We start from the raw sequence: 19,990 nt of genomic DNA on the forward strand, positions 1-19,990 counted from the left end.
AGCTTGACTGCATGCAGCCAGCTGATAAGCATCTTAAACTTGATATAGAAAGGCATGAATAACTTTGTAATGCCAATAGATATCTTCTGTAGATAGCCTAGTACTTAGTGATACTTGGTATTTAGGTCTTGCCTGTCTTTCTTCAGTGAGGAAAAAAGAAGAACCCAAACCTAAAGAGAAGATTTTTTTTTTTTTTCCTAAGATAAATTTTTTCTACTGTTTTCCCCCTTAATATTAAGGTTGCCTGTGCAGATCTCTGAAACCTTCTTTGGAATGAAATCCCTGAACATATATCAGCCAAGACTTTTCTTCCCTGCTGATCAGCTGTTAATGATTTTTAAGGTTAAAGATTAAATAAAAGGTTTAAATACATATTTTTGAATTTTTTTTACTTGCATATATCCATATATCTATTTGAAACTCCTGCCATGTATTAATTCTTTTTGCTGACTCTGCCTTGTACCCTTGTTTCCTTAGTCCAAGGCAGAAAACCTAGAGTTTTATTTCAATGTGCAGGGATCAGGGATAGAATGGAGAGTTTTAATGGGGGAGCATAATGTGTTATTTATATTTTATGACCTAATTAAGAGACACTATGAGGAATCAGCAATATCTCTTTGCTTAAAAAGAATATCATTTTTGAAGACAAAATTATGGACTAATTTTGCAGCATTCATTTTGAAGGCTGTTTCCTGTGCTATGTGTTGCAAAGATTAAAGAAGTTCTTAATGCAAAATGATGTGAACTAAAAATATTGTACCTTTTCAAAGGAAGAGAATGGGAATTAAGAATGTATTTGGTAGAGTCTCTGAGGACTTGAAAGTGTGAGTTCTGGTGTTTTTCTTTTTGAAATAGCTAAACTAGTGAAATTGGGCAGTCAATTTTATTGACTTTGCTTCAGAGGTTTAGAAGATCGCAGTATTAAAAAGCGTGTATTTTAGCACTTTACCAAAATATCTAGGATTATATGCAGTACTAATGAAAGCTACAAGGTATTATGCACTGATTTGATGTTGATCTGGGCTTATGACCTGTAAGAAAACTTGGAATCTAAAAGACTGTGCTGAAAGTGTTGTAGTCCATGCAGCCATGAAGATGATTACTCCCTTTTGTTCCTGCAGTAGTGACCTTCTGCAATTCCTGCTTTGGACAGGTGCAGTGTGGTGGTTGTCCAAAACTAATAAAATATGCTTTAGTAGCTGCTCTGCAGGGTGAAAGAGTTGCAAGCTTTTCTATGGGTAGCTGTTATTCATGTTAGCCTTAAATGCTGAAGTCAGTTTTGTGCTGGTTTTACGTGATAAAAAATGCTTGTATTTTTTACATTTACTCGAATATGCTACTGGGTTTTTTGACTTTTAATATTTATGTTAAAGATAAGAGGTGGGTTTGCATCTCTTCAAGTGATCCAAAATGTACTTTTTTGTCATTATGCTAATCAGAGATGTGCAACTTCAAGGCTGGTGCTACAGTTAATGTATGCTGCAGCTCTTTTTCTGTGTCACATATATAAAATAATTCTGATTTTACCCTGTCCATTGAAAGTGTTCATGAAAACTCTAACTTCAAATGCAGGGAGACAGGGGACATCCAGCAGAGAACTTGATAAATTTTGTGGTCTATGAGCTGTCAAAGTAGTCATCTGTTCTAAAATTATTGCTTCCAAGGACATAAACTCCTCCACCTCTTTCTCTCCTGGCCACTCACAAAGTAATTGACTGGTCCAGTTTGTTTATAAATTATGGCTGTGGTGATTGTGTGCAGAAGAATGTTGAGAAGGACTCTGGGCTCAGCATGCCTCTGTCTCTTACCATGAGCATTAAATAATGCCTGTCTCTTGAACCACTGGTATTAAATAACTGAAGATAATATCTTTTCTATCTGAGTTCCTGCTAGGAAAGAAATTATCTAGGACAAACATTTAAAGGAACTTATATGACTAAGTAGTTTCCCTGACTGACAGTTTTAGTCTGAAATGGAGACGGAAGGGAAGTGCATTATTGAGCTAGAAAGTCTTTCTGGTCCTTCAAGGAGACCCAGTCCTGCACCTGAAGACAGACATGTCCTTTGGGGTTGTTTACCTTTAATTTTATTGTTGTGATAGCCTTTGGATGGTCATTGAGTCTGTAAGTTAAATTCAAGTTTGAATCCCAGGATTTCCTACATGTTTTAGGTCTGAATACTCTTCAGACCCTGTCAGATTAGTTTAGCTTCTGTGGCAAACTTCCAGGGAACAGGCACCTTGATTATTATTGCTGTGGAACTGCTGGCCCTGCTGCCTTGCATTTCCATCAGGTGCTGGCTGATCTGTACCAAAGTGTGCTGTCTCAAGGGTTTTACTGCTGTGTCCTGCTCTTACTGTCCCCCATGATTTACATCTTATGGCTCCTATGCAGAGCAATTGGTGCACAGATGTGATAGAAGGAATTCTAGGCTGTTACTACTTGACTGATAGATGAGTGCAAAGTGTGTACCATCTCCCCTGGAAGGGAAAATAACAAAATCAATATGCACATCTCCTCCTGGAACTTCTTTATTCCTTTTAATAGTCTTTCCAGAAGCCTGGTGTGTTCTGTTTACCTGGCATTGTTTTTCCTTTGCTAGAAAGCAAATGCGTTCTTAATAGCAGTTTACAACTTGTCTCATCTCCTGACCTTCTGTGTTTTGCAGTTCTATGTGGGAGTATAGCTGTCTGTGCATTATAATAATTACTGCATTTAAGCATAATTAGTTTAGCCAGTAACCTTCATTTGCTTTGATAACTCAGGTTTTATTCAGTTATTGGCAGTTTTTAAGGCTTTTTCATCTAGGACCAGACTCATAGGTTCTGATTTTCTTTATGCTACTTAGAGATTGAAGCAGTCAAGAATAACTAAGTAGATGAAGATGCTATTTAGGATAGATTTACGAGGTGTTTATAAAAAGGACTGGAACTGATTGGCTCACAAACCAATAAGGAGGTTGGTTGTTTTTGGATTTCTAGAACATTTTTCTCTGAAACAGGAAGGGTACCAATGAGCTGTGTGCAAGGTGTGCAAGAAATCTAAGAGGGAGCCTGCCAAACCAAAAGAGTGCACAGTTGGAGACAACAGAAATTGTTTAGCTTGCCAAACTTTGTTGTTGATCTTGAAAAGCAAATAGGTCTATTGCAAAGACTCTGTGTTTTTAAAAATACAGTCTGTGGCTGTAAAGCAAAATGAAGAATTAATTCCATTCAGCATATGGAGGCTGGTAGGAATGCATGCACTGCCAGTTCCAAAGTTCCTTTTTCAAGGGTCTGTTGTGGCTGGATTTCATGTGTCATGCGACCCATCCAGGGCCTTTGGATGGATTTGGTCTTCAGTGCTGAATATGCTCACAGTATAGGATTACAGTGTATGATAAATATCCTATTTGTGAGTGCTGTGTGAGTCATCTTTGCACAGCTGTAGTCTGTCAATTTGAAAAACATTGGCAGCCAGCTGCACCTGCATGGTGGAGCCTCTGGTAGTTCATTTTGGGCACAACAGCATCCTTGTGCTGGAAATTGTATGTCAGGTTTTGAGATGACTGCAAACTTATGAGGTTATTTCAAGAAGATTATGAAGATGGGATAAAAGAAGTATAGCTGCTGATGCTTAAGGGAAAACAAAAAAAGAGGGTGTGTATGTGTGGAAATGAACAGAAAAGTTGGAGCTGTACCTTCTACTGCTTAGATAAATGTTGGGATTGCTTACACATATTCTCGTCCTTGCTTGCCAGGCTATTTGATAATGGAAGGGAAACTCGAGAGCTTTCAGCTCTGTGCCAGTTCTGTAGAATTACTTAGAGATGTCTTCAGAACATTGTATTTTTGCCTTGGCTATTTTTCACATGTACAAAGTAATAGTGAAGTTTGGTTTGCTTTCAGTGATACAGAGCTGCTGGAATTGGCTGTGGTATGGCTATTGGAAATTACAGGACACAGCAGTGACCATTGCTTGAGGGATAAACTCAAACAGAAAGTGAATGTCAAGGTCAAAGTAGGAATGAAAGGGCCCACAGAAAGATAGATACAATGCAGATGTAGCTTCTCCTACAGCTCAACAATTGAGAGGGACTGGATCAGGAGTTGTTAGAAGTTGTAGTTCTCCTCCAGTAAAAGATGTCAGTGTTGCTCTCTGAAGAATAAAGGCTTCTGATTTAGAGACTGAAACTGCTTTCTGAAGCCCATTCACTGAGGATTGGGCAGCTTTGGTTTTTTTCTTAGTCTGCATAGGATTATTAAAATCTGACTGACAGGCTCCACCTTCTTGATTGTATAAGGGTCATACCAAGAATTCTTTTTATGAGAAAGGCATTTACATAAGTGTTGGATATTAAAAATATAGAATATTGTGTGGATTAAAAGGAAGATCTCTAGAACTTCTTTTCTGGCGTTAGTTTCTTATCCTTGCAGCAATCTGGACAAAAATATTTGTTTTCAAATATCCAGTGGTCAAAATTCCTATGGGACTTAATGTTAAAATAATTTCCAATAAACAGAGGAGAGATTTTTGAGAAAGAAACCAAGATTACCTGATATGTGCCAAGTATAATTTTTTCATTAAGTTCCGTATATATAGTTCCAAGAAATAAAAAGCTGTCGGGTTGGGTTTTTTTGGGGTGGTGGGTTTTGTTTTTGTTTTTTTTTATAGTTTGTTTGTTTGTTTTTTATGGTTGGAGGAGGAGAGAAACATTCTCTGTATCCATAGAAGAAAATGTTCCAAAAGAACTGAAAACTGTTAGAATAGTGGACTTTTATAGTTAACGCTTGGTATTTTGTTAGAGCTGTTGTTCCTGTGAAGGAGAGAGAAATACAAGGCAATCTTCCACTTGCCCCTAACTGTATATTTGAGCTTTCTAGTGATTTATGTGTCTATAGCCAAAATATATATTTTAGTGGTATTAATTAACTGTAGAAGTACTGCATAAAGTTACAGCTTCCGCATGAAATTCTAGAGTGACTGAAAAGAAATAAATTTTTCTTAAGAAATATGAGGGGTTACCTCAGTGACCTTGGGTGTTTTCCCCTGTTACTTACACTGCTCACATGTTATGAAAAGAAAATAGTTTTGGAGTCCATCCAGTAGAATGGAAACCACAATAAACAATGGCATCTTCTTTAGTTTTTTAACGTTTTGAGCTGACCTTCACATCTGCTGTCTAGATTTTGCTCAGCTTCAAAGAGATTTAGTGGCACCATCATTGTTCCCCTCCATCCCTTACTCTTCATCCTCTTCCCTGGCAGCCCCATGAGATTCAATGCCCAAGATCTGGCATTGCTGGCCAGGTGCCCATCAGGTTGTTTTGACAAGGAAGGAAAAATGAAGATTTGCAGAGTGGTCAGGGATGAGAAATTAGGTAAAAATGGCTTGCACTGAAAGCTATTGACTTTCCCAATCCTATGGAAAAAAATAAGTAAAATGACTTGCACTGAAAACTATTCCTGGTTGCTGTGTATGCTTTCTGCAGTTGTTAGCTTGGTTTCACTAACCACATGCACCTCACTTTTTTGTTTTCTTCATTACTGGGGCTTGATTGGCACTAAATACCTTTGTAAATAATGAAATTAGTTTGCTCAAGTTGCCCTTGTCATATACCTGAGAAACAGTACTAAGTCCTTAACATTATTTTTTTTCCCCGTGAACAAAGACTGTTTTTTCTCTGCTAGTAACTGCTAGTCACCAGTTACTGGTTGCCATGTTTTAAAAATTGGATATCCAGTTCCTCAGAATTTACTCCTCCCATCTCTAAAGACTGTGTTCTTTTATCAGTCTAGATTTTCCATGACCCGCTTTACACCTCCTCTGCAGGTTTCTTCAGGCTTTTATGACCATATTTTAAATGTCTTTCAATTTCCAGTAAGCTTGAATAAATGTCTATTCCCTCAGTAGCTGTTAGAAAATAGCTCATGTTTAGTGGTAAAATCAGTCCTAACACAATAATTTCAGTAACAGCAAATGTTTTATCTTCACTTGTCCCAGTTGATCTTCATTGTGATTGTATTTACTTTTATTCTATTAGAAGAAAAACCAAACAAGCTGAAACCCAGCACAGACTCAGTTATAAGGGGCTGAGCAACTTCTGTGCCGTATTTTCAGGATATTTAATTCATGCCCTGGTAAAACCACAGCATGCATTTTCTAATGATAATTAACCACAATTTCCTGTGGAGTGTGCAGCAAACTTCCTGGGCAGGAGGCTTTAGGAAGCATTCACTTCTGTCTGCCTTAGGGTAAGCAAACCTGGTGAGGAACCTCGTGTACTCATTGTAGGTGCCATATCGAGCCCTACCTGGCTGATATCTCATGTTTTGTGAATGTTTTTGAATTTTCCATCACTTATTATATTGAGTGCTGCTACTGCTAATGCTGTTAAAAACCTTATATTTACTGGAGAGATGCCAAACATTTCTGTAGCCTGGTATTGTGGGCTATCCATGCCATGGTCAGTGGTGGGTTGTAGGAAAGTGTTTAAGGAGCTATGCATGATGTCCCTATTGCATTGATGTTCCTAGTAAATCCTTGTGGCTCCCAGCAATCATATTATGACCCCTGGAGAAGAAGGGTCCTTTCTGTCAGGGCAAGTTGGTCACTGTGTGTCCTGTTCACTGATAGGTTTGTCCCTGTTAGTCTGACTAATCTTTGGACTTGATTATTTTTTTTGCACATACAAGGTAATGACTTTCCCAATCCTATAGAAAAATATCTTTTATCTGAAAAAGCTGCAGTGTGAATGTGATTCCTTCCTTCTGGTGCCCACAGGGTTCTGGGAGATGGAATTTAGTCTTAGCAGCATCCTGTACTTGTACTCTAAAGCTACATACTTGGATCTGATAACTTTAAGTTTTCAGTTGGTAGATATGCATCGATTTATGTTACGTTATTTTCTGTATTGTCCTTGCACTAGTAGGTCTGAAAAGATTTAGGAACTTCAGTTCTTTTTCTAAGAAAACCCCCTAAGTTATTGCTGAACACAGTTATTCTAAGTCCCAGTGCCCCTAAGTATAAACCTCCCATTTCCTTGTGGGAAAAGTGGTACTCTGTTTTTCAAATGTTGCCTATTGAAATATCTTCATTGCAATTATCAAGAGAAAAAGAGAATGTTATTTATTTACTGCATCAAGACATCATTCTCCTTAGTATAATGAATTTAGTGGTGGCTAGCTTAGGGAAATACAAGGGTTCCTCAGAGGCAGCTGTAGAATAACATGACCTTAAGGTACAGCTGTCCTTTCAGCTCCCCAGCAATTCCAGGCTGGCCCCTGTCTGGAGGTACAGCGTTTCATGTGTCCCCTCAAAAAATGTAAAATAATACATCTTGGGTAAAAATATTTCTTCCTCTTTTAAGAAGTGGTCTCTAAAGAGATCACATTTGTCTGTGATATTTCTATCTGTGTATATGTATGTTATGTATCTATATGCATCTACTCATATACTTACAAGTGTATTTTTAAAAAGAAAAGTAATGTAATATTTAAAATAATCTTTCAAAGTTTTTTGACCCACTCACTGACCGTGAAGTTGTGAAACATTCCCCATTCTCAAAAGGTTTTTTACATGCCTGAATGTGTCTATAAAGATATAGACACATAAATAAACAAAAAGATGTTATTCCCACTGGTTGAGCACTTGTTAAAAGTGTAGCAAAATAGCAAAGTGGCTGTAAATATTTAGGCCTCATTTTACTCCTCTTTTCTTTGATAATTGTAAATTCAGATTAGCATGTTCTAATATGTTTAATAGTGAATGTTTTTCTGTTTTAACATGGATCAGTTTTGATCTCCTGAAATGGTGAGAAGAAAAGGTGTTCCATGCTAAAGTGCCTGTTTCTGCTTCCATGTGAGGAAGAGGAAGAAAAGCTGAGAAAAGTGTTGAGGGTGTGCTGTAGCCACCAGTGCTCCCAGCTGCAGAGTAGAAGAAACCTTCTGGGAAGTTATTTGACATCTAACATAGGCAGCCACTGAGTTAAGCTGTCTTGTTTTGGTTGATAATGATTTTCTTTTCTGACCTTTATAACTAATTCACCTTTTGGAGAAGCATTTAATGTGTGAAGACAAAAGGTTGTTTTTATTAATCTCTTACCTCTTTGCATGCAGAACCGAGGGAGAGATGGTGCTGGCTGAAAGGAAATCTGCTTTTTCTAATGAAAAATAAGGTAATGCATTTTCCTACTGCTTTTCTGGATGTGCTAGTCTAACGTGAGAACTTGAGTAATCCTTTTTAATGATAGCTATATTGGCATTGTGCTTTTAGGGACAAAAAATATAAATCACTATTATTAGAAGAGTGGAAATGAAAAAATCCATTGTTTGCTGTCTGTAACGCTGGCTATTCTTCATGATATCAACATCCCTTAGCTGAATCATAAATAGTCTATGCCCAGGATCTGATCATAACTTAGGTCTAAATCCAGAACTACTCCACCAAATCCACTGGAATAATGAAAGTGAAATCTCACAGCTAAATGAGGCGTTGTGGCAACGTTCAAGATGCAATTTCAGACCCTGACTAGCGTTTTTTTTCTTTTGATTTTATAACTAAATCTGTTATAAAGAATGGTATTTTCTCCTCTTTTGTTGTAAAAGGCAATTATATCACTAATGTGAAGGGGCTGTTCAAATAGGCTCTGACCCTGACATGCAGTGGGAAGCCTTGCACGAGCTGCTGAGTGCCCTCATCTGTCATTGGCTTTATTAGGAGTTGAGGCCACTCATCTTCTGCAATGAACAAGCACTGAGTGTGGAATTGCCCTTTCTCCTCCTTTTCTGTCTGATACTATGGACATGCTTCCGTAGTTGCCTGAAAATAGCACTGGATTGCAAAGAATTGGGGATATTGTGCTGCTTGGGAAGCTCACCTGTTAACAGTAAGTACTTCATAATTGGCTTCCAGGATATTTTTCTACTATATGGACCAGCACTTGGAAGGAAATGATTGCCCTGCTGGGCAGATTGTATTTTGCTGGAAAGATTTTTCAATGTGATATATATGTGGCTTATCTTAATATAGTGATGAATGTGCACATATGGTACATTTTTAAAGCAGTGTTTGCTTTCAAAGCACCATTCAGGAGCCTGTGAGACTTTTGTGTTTGCAAACAAAAGGAGACAGTAGGATGTAAGGGGTTCTCTGGCTTGAGTTTCATCCAGCTGCATTCCCCTGCATGGTAAATGGTCTGACAAGTTTAATGTAGGTGACAGCAAGTTCATGGCCGCCTCCTTGTCACAGTTTCAGACATTATCGTTCTGCTGTGTGACTTGCAGAAGTTTTTAGTGAAGGACTTTGAAATTTCAAACTGCTCTCTTCTACTCCACATTCCTCCAACCGCCCTATTTTCATGTGAGCCTTGGCATTTTTGGGAAACAGTTTAAAGAAGTGTTTTGATCAACTTTGCAACAGTGAAGAAAGGAGTGGGTGAGTTTTGTGGAAATCAGCTGCTAGGTCCACTTAGGCTTTTGAAATTTAAAGCTGCATATTGAGAAACTTGGGGAGTGAGACACAAATTAATGGCTTGTTGCTGAAATGATTTAGGCTTGCAGGAAATAAATGGGGATTCCCCTTGAAATGCTGCAGTTTGATGAAACCAGTTAAATAGGTGAGTGATTTTTCACCCTACATCCAGGTCAGTGCTAGAAAACTAACTTTATCTGGTTTCTTAGATTTAAACAAGTTTGCAAAATTTTCCGAAGTTATGCAAGCAACCAGGAGATTTGACAAATTTTAGCTTATGAAAAGACTAGTGATATGATTAATGTCAGTGTTTTCAAACGGTGATTTTATCAGGTACTTTGTTTAATTAGGGAGATCACAATAAGAGAGAAACTTAGAAATGGAAGCCAGACAAATGAATCTGATTAGAGAATGATTGGGCAGTGAAACCCAAGTGTGGTTAGATATAGCAGGTGCTTAGTTTTAAAATGTCACAAGGTACCAGACTTAGTACAGGGACCACTGAGTGATTAAAGGGCAATGTCTTACAATGGATCAAACTAAATGATGTAGCACTTCCTAGTCAGCTTATATCCCAGGAATTTGTAAAACAGTCACTTTCAGGGGCTTCGTCTGTTGGGTACTATAAAGGATGGCTTCTTTGACAAAGACAAATCTCTCTTGAATCTCATAACCATGTTTCAAAAGATGTAATTTATAGGCATACTAAGTAAAACCAAAGCAATTTGTGTGCTGTGAAGACAGAAGGGAGTGCACCCTAGATTTTTTTTTCTTCTTATATCATCCTAGAAATGAATAGGTTTCCCATCTAAAACAGACTGTTGACATATGAAATCATAGTTTAAATTTTGAAAGCTAGTTTGCCAGTATAAAAACAAAAAGTAGTCTTATAATAAAATATATTAAGCATCTTAACAAGCATGGTTGCCAGTTTTCCACTCTTTGCTTGAATTAGCAAAGGTTTCAGTAGGCTGCTAATGCAGTGTGTGAAAGCTATGTCCCAAACAGCCCTAATGAATCTATGTCCATATTTTTGTTTTTGGAATCTGACTTGGCTTATGGCTTGACATGGAAGAACAGTAACTTGGATGTTTTGGAAGATCATCTGAATGCTGAACAATTAAGTCTGGAAGTCACTGCCATGAAGCAAAGACTGATTTGCTACTATTTGTTAGCTGCTCTCAGGGGCACGTGCATGTCTGTATATACAAATATTTATAGTTTAATGGCAGACTCATTTTAGTTCAGATGCTCGTAAATTATGCTACTTAGGTAAGAAGAATCTTCTCTATGAAATTGCAAAGAATGCCTCCCAACTTATCTGTGCTGTAAATCTTAAGTAGTGTGAGAATAAATTTTCAGTGTAGGGAGAAAATGTGGTTCATTCTTCCACTTTTTCATATTTAGATGCAGGACAATAAAGCATTAGGCACCTTAAGGACATTTATTTTCTTTGGTCTAGCAGTGCAGTTAGTTATTTTGAGCTGAGGCACAACCCAGCATTTGCTGCTGTTGGTGAAACTTTTCTTTTGTAGACTTCAGTGTGGTTTTGTGTAGTGTGGGTAGGTAGGGGGTCCTTTTGTTGTATTTATTTCCCCCCTAATCTGTTCCCTACCATTGGTTGTAGGTAGCCAAGTAATAGCAGTGATGTATTAGGAAGACATATTTAGGAAAGCAAGTGTGAGAAATAGCTCTGCAAAGTCAGAGAAGCAGAGACTCTGCTGCAGGTGGAGGAGACCACGCAGGGGTGTGCAGATATACTCTGAGTGATGTGTGGCCCATGGCCAGTCCATATTGGAGCTGGTCCTTTTGAAAGGAGCTGTAGCCCATGGAGAGGACCCACACTGGAGCAGATCTTTGATATCTGCATGCCTTAGGAGGGACTTCATGCTGGAGCAGGGAAAAGCATGAGGAGGGAGGAGTGGCAGAGAGGAACTGTTATGGACTGACTGTAACCCCATTCCTGATCTCCCCTGTGCCACTTAGGAGGTGTGGACAGGGAGGTTAAGTAGTTGAGAATGAAGGAGTGTGAAGCTGTACCTTGGGAAGAAGGGGATTGGAGGAAGCTGTTTTAGTTCTTGTCTTTGTTTCTTACTGTCCAGGTCTATTTTAATTAGCATAAACAAATTCATTATCCCTGGGTTGAACCTGCTTTGCCTGTGATGGTTATTGGCAAGTAACCTCCCTATCTTCATCTTAACCATTAGCATTTAAGTTTTATTTTCTTGCCCTGCTAAGAAAAGGCAGTTATAGAGGAGATGGATGGGTGGTAGCCTGACCTTTGCTAATACCTTTGTATGTGAAATCCTCAAACCTTGGAGTTGTGTGTGGGCTTTGTGTCCACGTCCCAGGAAGTGACAGGTGTGCCTTTGCATCCTATGAACACACTCAGTGTATGCTGCTTTTGAACGCAGAGTTGGGAATGGGGCTCCATGAAGTGGTCAGCAGTGTGACTGGGCTGGGGAACCTGGTATGTGACAGGGCTTCCAGAGAGGAGTTGGACCTTGTGCTAACCTTGGACCAATTCTTATGGATCCCACTCCAACATACTTAATGTGGAACTTGGCAAATTTGTGGCTCACCTAAAGTATTTGACAAGTGGGTTATATACTTAGTTTATACTCAGTTCCAGCCTGGGAGGTACTTTCTCTCAGAACTTGAGTGGGATACTGAGAGAATATTGCTAGTTATTATTATACACAGTTGCTCGTGTGTATAATAAATATTTATTTATTTATGTGCCTTTTTTTATTAGTGTAGGAGGGTACTTTTGTTTAGAAATCTTGGATCTCTTTGAGGATTGCAATATTGTGTACTCCTTTTTGTTTTAATTGCAGATCACAATTGATAGCAATAGTTTTCTTGAGGAAAACACCCAACATAAACCAACAAAAAGCAAGAAAACATATTTTTGCCATGCTGTTTCATTTCCTTTTGTTTTCAGTTCATAGGTTCTTCAGAATAATTTTATGTTTTTCTTTCCACTAAAGGATTAAACATATAACTTTGGTCTTTTTCAGTTGCTTAATTCTTATGCCAATTCAGGGTTGGATTTCAGCCTAAACTGTTTTTATGATGTGTGTGTCAAGTTGGAGTCATTGCTAGTAATGTAAAGAAAGACCTACCTAACCCATCTATGGTTCATTTCCCTATATCCTAATATTTCCAAATAGTAGTATTGAGACATAAGCAGATTTGTAAATTACTTTGCAATCTAGCCACAAAAAAGAAACACTAAAAAGTACAATTATGTTTTTACACCTCAGTAATAGTTCCAGAGGGCCCATTATGTTCTATTGAGTAAACATGTTGACATTTCTGCTTATTTTTGAATATGTATTTAGGAATTTATTTAAAAATTGATTATTGATCAATGGTCTGTAGTGGGTTCTCTAGGAGAATCATTAGTGTACATCGTGTAAATCTTGCATAGCTTGTGGTTTAATGATCCTGTGGAGGTAATCATTCCAGTCTGTCAGGTTAGTTTGTTCATGCACCAGCTCAATAAACTCATTCTACTTTTGTGTAGGAAAATTGTCTTTCAAGATTTTAGTGATGGATTGATTTTTAAAAATTATCACATAGAAAAAAGTTGAGTTTACAGATGACAGTATTGAAAATGAAAATACAAGTTACTATGACTGCTGCAAGTATCTTGCATTAGAAGTCATATTTCACACAAAACTTTAAATGTGTCCTTTTTTTTTTTTGCCTGTGATCTAAACAATGTTATGGTAGCAAACTTGTATGGCACATTCATACTGTAGTAAATCCATTTTTTTTCCTGACCCCTTAGAACCAAGGGACTTATATTGGCCAGAGCCAGTCCATGGACTTAACTACACAGATGGAAATTAGAATGCTGTAATACACCTAATGCCAGAGAGAATTATGTAAAGGGTGGTGAATATATTGAGAGTCCTCTTGCAATGAATGAAGTTTTATTAAACCAAGTGCATTGTTGGGCTTGAGATTTTGTAGACGAGTTTAAAGAGCAAGTCTGAATGTTTATGCTGTCAATAAAAACAAGCTTTCCTGTAATGTATATGGAAGTTTAACATAAATTACGTTGTTCCAGCATTTATCACAGGTGTAATGTGTTCTTAACAGTTGGCAAAAAAGCCTGAAAGTAAGATTTCAGATTGACTCATAAATTAATAACCAGAGAACCACATGCAAGGTAGAAATAATAGAATAATAACATACTCCTGAATTTCAGATGTGAATTACATTGTAATGCAGCTGAGAAAATATTATTCAGGTTTTCATGGCATATTTGTATGTGAGTTCTGCCATAAAAATGTGTGAATGTATCATAGAATCTTATCTGCATCAGGCAGGCATGCACAATGTATTTTCATCATTTCGTAGCTGTAGAGTTTTAGTTTTTTTCTCTCCAATTTGATATTTTTAAAATATTCTTACAGAATGAGACTGCTTTATACATATTGAAGCTGCAGAGTCTTTTCTGATCTGCAAGAATATGAAGTTTCTCTGTGTGTGTGTGGTTTAGCATTCTGTAAGTCAGTGATCTCTCCAGGGCATCTTGAAATAAAAGTGTCTCTTCTGGCTAAGGATGTACTTATTATAAACCATTTTTCAGCAGTGATTTTAATTTTCTAGAGCATGCTCTGTGTCAGTTTAAAGACTGAGCAGCTGAATAAGTGCTGCTGCACAATGTAGCATAGCTTTGGGATTGAATGTCATTGCTCAATGTGGTTTTTCTCTGGCTATAAACTACATGCATGATATTAGTTATGAGCACGTTCTGCAAGCTGAGGAGCAGGTAAGTGAGTCCATGTCCATAAGTTTCAATGAAATATGTTGTTGCTATGTTGGTAAGATTTTGGTTTGCAGTAGGAAGTGTGCTAGATGGAGAAGAGTGGAAAAATTACAAAATTGTGCTGGAGGTGGGTCTGAAAGCCTTATCACCCCTTCATGGTTCAGCAGTCCCAGTGTGTTTGAGTGCTCTCAGCCCCAGTGTTGCCTGTGCTTCTGCCTGGGATGTGAGTTGTCCTCTTACTGTTGGAATGCTGGGTATGTAACAATATACAAGTGCATATGGATTTATAGCTATCCAGAAATATGTAAATATCTAGTGAAGAACTCGAATTTGGTTGTGTTGCCATGTGGGCTCTGGATCTGAGTTAGGGTTAGGTATTTTCCTGTTACTGCAGTCATGCAGGACTGTGAGAACTCATATATGTTTGAAGTCCCTTACTAATGTTTGGTCTTTTTTAAAGAATCAATTTTGCTCCCCCTTATCTTAGACTGAGAAGGCATTTTTGAATGCTTATATTTTTGCATGCCTTAATTTAAATAGGCTTTTTTTTGTTCAAGGTTTCATGATGGTTTTAGCCATTTTGGATTGGGAGAATGCTGTGCAGATAACCCTGGATGCTGTCAACTCCAGCCTTACAGCCCTGCTGAGCACAATGTATATAATGCCAATGCAAAGCCCTGTGACAGCAGAAGGCCACCTCTCCTTGGGGTAGCAAGGGCACACTGGGATTTTGTTCCCAGGGATCTGTGCAGGATCACTAAGGTCTGTGTGCTGATTGTTGCTTCAGTCTGCATTCCAACAGTACTTGAAAATGCAATTTATAACCATTGAAGAATGAGAATAATCAATTGCTCCTATTTTTACTATGAACTGAAGGACTTTACATCTCTCCATTTCCCTTCTTAACAGGATCCTGGCAAGCCTTGCTGCCCTTTTGCCATCTGATTCCCTCCATTTTCTTGCTGCTTCTCCTTCCCCTCTCCAGATATGACTGACTTGTTCTCCATGTAGTAAAGCCCTCTCTTCCCTTCCACTGCTGTTGGAGTCAGACCTTTCCTGTAGTGTGTTCTCACTTACATAACCCATTCTGTCTCCTGGTTTTCCTCTGTCTTTCGTCTCTTGCTTAACTTGTTCCATGCCTTCCTTTCCTTTTAGCTTTTTCATGGTGTAAGAGGCTTTACTCCTTCCTCTTTTGTGCTTGCCTGTCCTTGACCTGCCTGCTTCCCCAGTTGTGCCAGCTATATGGTTTGATATCTGAAGTTTATGGTGTTCTCCATTGCATTTCCACCCCGGAATCCTCCCTGGTCCTGTTGCTATTCCTTGCACTTGACAGAACAATCATTTACTAATCACTGAATAAACTCTTCTAAATGAGAGCTAAGAAGCATCTCTTGTTTGTGTGACTGACTAGGGGAAAAAGGAGCCACAGTCAGAGGGTGAGCTGGTGTTGGAAGCAACAGACATTCTCAGCTTCTTCCATTGATTTTATTCTTTTGAGGGATTAATGCTGTGCTGTACCTAGAGTCAAAGCATATATGAGAAAATGTAACTTCAAACCGAATATTCTTCAGTGCTAAGTTGCATCTAGACCTGCCTCAACACCTGTTTGTCCAAACTGTGCTTTCATCTTGCCTTTCAGAGACCTCTTCCTTTGCATTTAGCCCTGAATTCAATTTCAGTGGGAATCAAACAGCTGTTTAATCTTTTCTGTCAAATTCTTTCTCCCCTTGGGTTTGATGGCTGAAGCAAGCATCACTTCTCTTCCTGCTGTTCATATAATTTTTAGCATTGCTTTCAACAGGGATGTGTTTTTAACTATTTGGTTCTGGCTATCTGTGTTGTACAGATTATTTTAAAGATAGACAGCTCTTTCCCACTCTGTATCAGCTGGAAGTCTGGATTGGGACAATCTAATTTTCATTTTCTGAAATATCCTTCTCCTGCTCTTGGTAAAGAAGACATTTGGTTCTATTTCTATGCATTAGATCTCTTGCAAAACCAATTTTCCTCAGTTTTCCTTTTCTTTTTTTTTTTTTTTTGACCATCACTCTCTCCTTCGCATTGGATTGTGTCCTTCCTTTTGTAAGCTTTTTGTTTTCACTGTGAAGATTTTTTTTGAGTCTCCAGTACCATTCTTGTTCTTTCCTGAAGTTTTCTTTGAAATTCTGGTTCTGAGCGGTGTCCAGTGCATAACAAATGTGCCCATAGATCTGTCAAACCAGCAAGGAACTATCAAAACAAAACACTTAATAAAAAGTGTAATCTCATTATCTTCCCCAAAGTTCTGCCTTTGCAAATCATCTTTGCTATAATGCCTGCCAGAAATTCACAATGTTTTTATTTAATGTTAATTGTCTCCTGTATAGACTGATGTAGGTTTACATGTCTGTGGTGTATAAATTCTTTAGCTTTCTTGTTTATCATCTGTGTTCTGTATCTGTCAGTGGTTAATATCATAAGGTCCTGTGATCCCTGGCCTGCATTCATAAACCCTTGGGTGATAAATATAAACTTTTAATCTGAGCAAATCCCTGAATTTCTAAGTGTTATCTAATAGAATTAACTCAGTTTAATTTTTAAAAATTTGTTGTGTTCTCTGCTATCCCTGCAGCAATCGGTGTATTATAATTGTGTAAAGGATAGAACTGTATGTGTTACAATTACATAATTGATGGTAATCAAGTATTAGTCTCATTTGCACTAGATAATTGTGTAGATTACTGTATTTAACAAAAGGTTACTGAGCATCCCCATGTGGTTCTGTCTCAGTTCAGTGGCTCTTACTGGATTTGGTGCTGCTCTGTGGAGTTTCTGAGTGTGGGGTCTGTCAGATGTTTTTGTTGAACAACTTCTCATGTGACTGCAGAGAGTCCTGGGAATGAGTGTGCATTCACTATTTGAGATAAATTTACAAGATCAAGACTCAATTAGCTTCCATACTGTGCTGTTTTGGGGGATTTGCGTGGCAGTTCTCGAAATGCAGGCTATGGTTTTTAGAGAGAACTCTAATAGCTGTCTGGTTTGGGTTAGAGAAAACCCGGTAGCTGTATTGGAGACAAGAAAAGCTTTGAAGTGCTGTGCACAAGTCCCAGAGTGTAGCAGTCTATAACTGAGTAGATGGCAAGTGAAATACTTGCTATTTCTCATTAAATATTAGCTTTTAACACATGAAAGAATCCTTGGGATGGAGAAACACTGGGATTATTTGTCTATTAACATGCTGTATTGAGAGATGACTGCATGGGTCTGCACTGAAGAGAATCATGCAAACACTGTAGTTTGTGTTTTGAAGTTGGTATTGACTGTAGCTGGAAGAGCTTCTTGGCCTCTGAAACTGTTTCACTCCACAATGCCTGCCAGTGAAGGACCCCTTAGGAAAACAAAACCACATCAAACCAAGCCCAAAACTGCCCCTTTTGACTGTGTTTAGTCTGAACTGGATATTACTCCAAGAGAATATTCTGTGAAAGAGTTAGACATTGATCTTGGCAATAGTATGCCTACATTAGTGTATTGCTGAGTCATTAGTAATCAGAGAAAAGTTTTAAATAAAATGTGGGGGTTTCTATTTAAAAACAAGCAAAGAAAATAAGCCACCTCAAAAAAATTATGGCTTGCATCAGATTTTTTCTGTTTAAGGCAGTAAACTAGTCTGTGAGGATACTGTTGTTAAACTCTTCCTTCACTGAAAGTGAGCTGGGCCCGATATGAAATATTATTTGTGTTTGGTTATTCTGTTGTATGGATAGTGTAGATTGGCTGCCAGTCTGTGTATGCACAGTTGCACCAATTTGTCTCACTTCAGAGTCTAACCTCTGTTTAAATGGCTTTAAATTTTGTTTATAAGGCAAGCTGTCAGTAGATGGCAGCAGCAATCTCCTCACATAATAGTTTTAGGTTACCAGCCAAATGAACATCTTACATTAATGTTAACTAATCCTAAGGAAAAATACTCTACTGAAGTAATTCAGTGCGGGCAAAACTCACTTTTATTCTTGGCCTAAAGCAGGATTTTGAATCCAGGGGCTGCTGATTAACCTCGGTTTAGACTTTGATGAGCGAGGAGGGGATGCCAAAGGAGTCTATGTACAGCTAGAGACATCTTGCAGCTGCAGAGTGAGTGATGGCAGCCGGCCCAAGCAACTCGTGGGTGGAGTCCCATGGACCATTAAAGATTTCAGGCTTTCCCCACCGTGCACTCCCGAGTGCAGGTTGTGTTTGGCACAAGGGGGCTGTGCATGTACACACACGTGTATTTCAGGGTGCTGCAGTGATCCTGACTAGCTCTAGTGCTTGCACCTCAGAGGTCTGATCTCAGGGGGATGGGGGTCCAGCCTACCATACCCTTTGGCTCTTCAGGAAGTGAAGCATAAAGGGTCGTTTTGTTGTGTCCGTGTCCTTTTCGGAGAGGTGTTGGCACAGGATGTGTTTTGTGGCTGGCGAAGGTGCCTTAGGGAGAAGTTGTTTTACTCCTCTCCAGGGCCCAGCTGTAACACAGATGCCATGGTCTGGGTGCTGTAGGGATGAAGGGTAAGCTCTTGGAGTCCTCTTGGCACCAGCACAGGGATATCATGAAACAGGGGAGATCAGCACTGAGGAGCATCCATGCTTCAGGCACCTGGTTGTGGCAAGAAGAAAAAGGCTGAGTTTTTTACCCATCTCTCACTCTGAGATTTTCATTTTTCCCCCAAAGAAGTTGAATACCTGTGATTTATAAGAAAGGCTGTAGTACAATCCTACCCTCGCATTTGGGATATCAGGAGCTATTGACTGTTAAGGGCAAAATGGTGCCCTCTCGTTCAGTATCTCCACTGAGCACTATTTACTATTCCCATTCTTTTTCTGACCAGCCCTGAGAAGTGAGCTGAATTCTCCACAGTGCCACCAGAACTTATTTGCTGAGTGCTGAGAGCTAATTTTAAGTCCAGTGTTATAAAAGTGGTCGTGCTTCAACAAATGTGTACAGTTTGCACTTATCAACACCGAATTTAATTTAATATTTGATCACTCGGTGGGGATACAGAGAGCCTTTAGTTCTGCCTTCTGTTATCACCTTGCTCTACACATTGTTGTATCTGGGCATCTATTAATAGAAGATATTTGCCTTTTGCGTTTTTGCAGTGTAATTTTTCCAAGCAATTTGCCAAGGACCTTGTAAACACTTTTAAAAAGAAAGTTAATGAATGCTACTCCATTCTGATGATTCTGCCAAGTTTGTGACATGTGACTTCTACAAAGCCTGTTAACTCTTTACCTTCCTATTATTTTTATAAATTTCTTTTATTTTACTCTGTATTAGAAGTTCCACCCATTAGTCCAGCACAGTGGAGTTCCTCAATAGAAAGATTTGAAATCTGCTACTATGTGCCTACTTGTAGAAGATAAGTAATATTAGCCACAGGCAAGGATTGGCCAGGATATTAATCAAACTTTACCTTTTTAGGGTAAGTTAAATTTTTGACACTGAATTTGTTATTTAGATTAGTCAAAAACTGGCATACTTAGAGCGTTTTTCTTGCTATCTAGTAAAGTTCAGAAGTGAAAGATGGGGAAAACTGGCTGTAGCTGAAATCATACATGTGCTATTTTCCTTTGTAGAAAGAATGAGACTGGCAGATCTTATACATTTAAACAATTGCTTGGTTTGGGAGAGTTTGGTTATGTGGTCTTGTAGGTGATTTTATTTTTCTATTATTTTTTATCCAAATTTTTTTATTCAGTGTTAGCATCTTAGTAGGTTTTTTGGTAGTGTTTTTAT

At 38.4% G+C, this 19,990-nt stretch overlaps 1 protein-coding gene across 6 annotated transcripts in view; it reads left to right on the forward strand.

The window, feature by feature from the left end:
- Positions 1-19,990, forward strand: part of INPP4B (inositol polyphosphate-4-phosphatase type II B) — a 294,269-nt gene that overhangs the window by 31,597 nt on the left and 242,682 nt on the right. The window contains exon 1 of one of the 6 annotated variants that reach the window (XM_088164138.1): positions 8,124-8,154. The exons of 1 other annotated variant lie outside the window; for it this stretch is intronic. In XM_088164138.1, coding sequence (XP_088020264.1) covers positions 8,143-8,154 — 12 coding nt within the window. In that variant the 5' untranslated portion in view covers positions 8,124-8,142. Of the gene's footprint in view, positions 1-8,123; positions 8,155-19,990 lie in introns of those variants that run through there. 4 more of the 6 variants (XM_088164136.1, XM_088164135.1, XM_088164134.1 and 1 more) reach the window with 4 other exon arrangements.

This window comes from Sturnus vulgaris, chromosome 4 (genome assembly GCF_052056855.1).
Source record: "Sturnus vulgaris isolate bStuVul1 chromosome 4, bStuVul1.hap1, whole genome shotgun sequence".
In the NCBI taxonomy this organism is placed as follows: Eukaryota; Metazoa; Chordata; class Aves; order Passeriformes; family Sturnidae; genus Sturnus; species Sturnus vulgaris.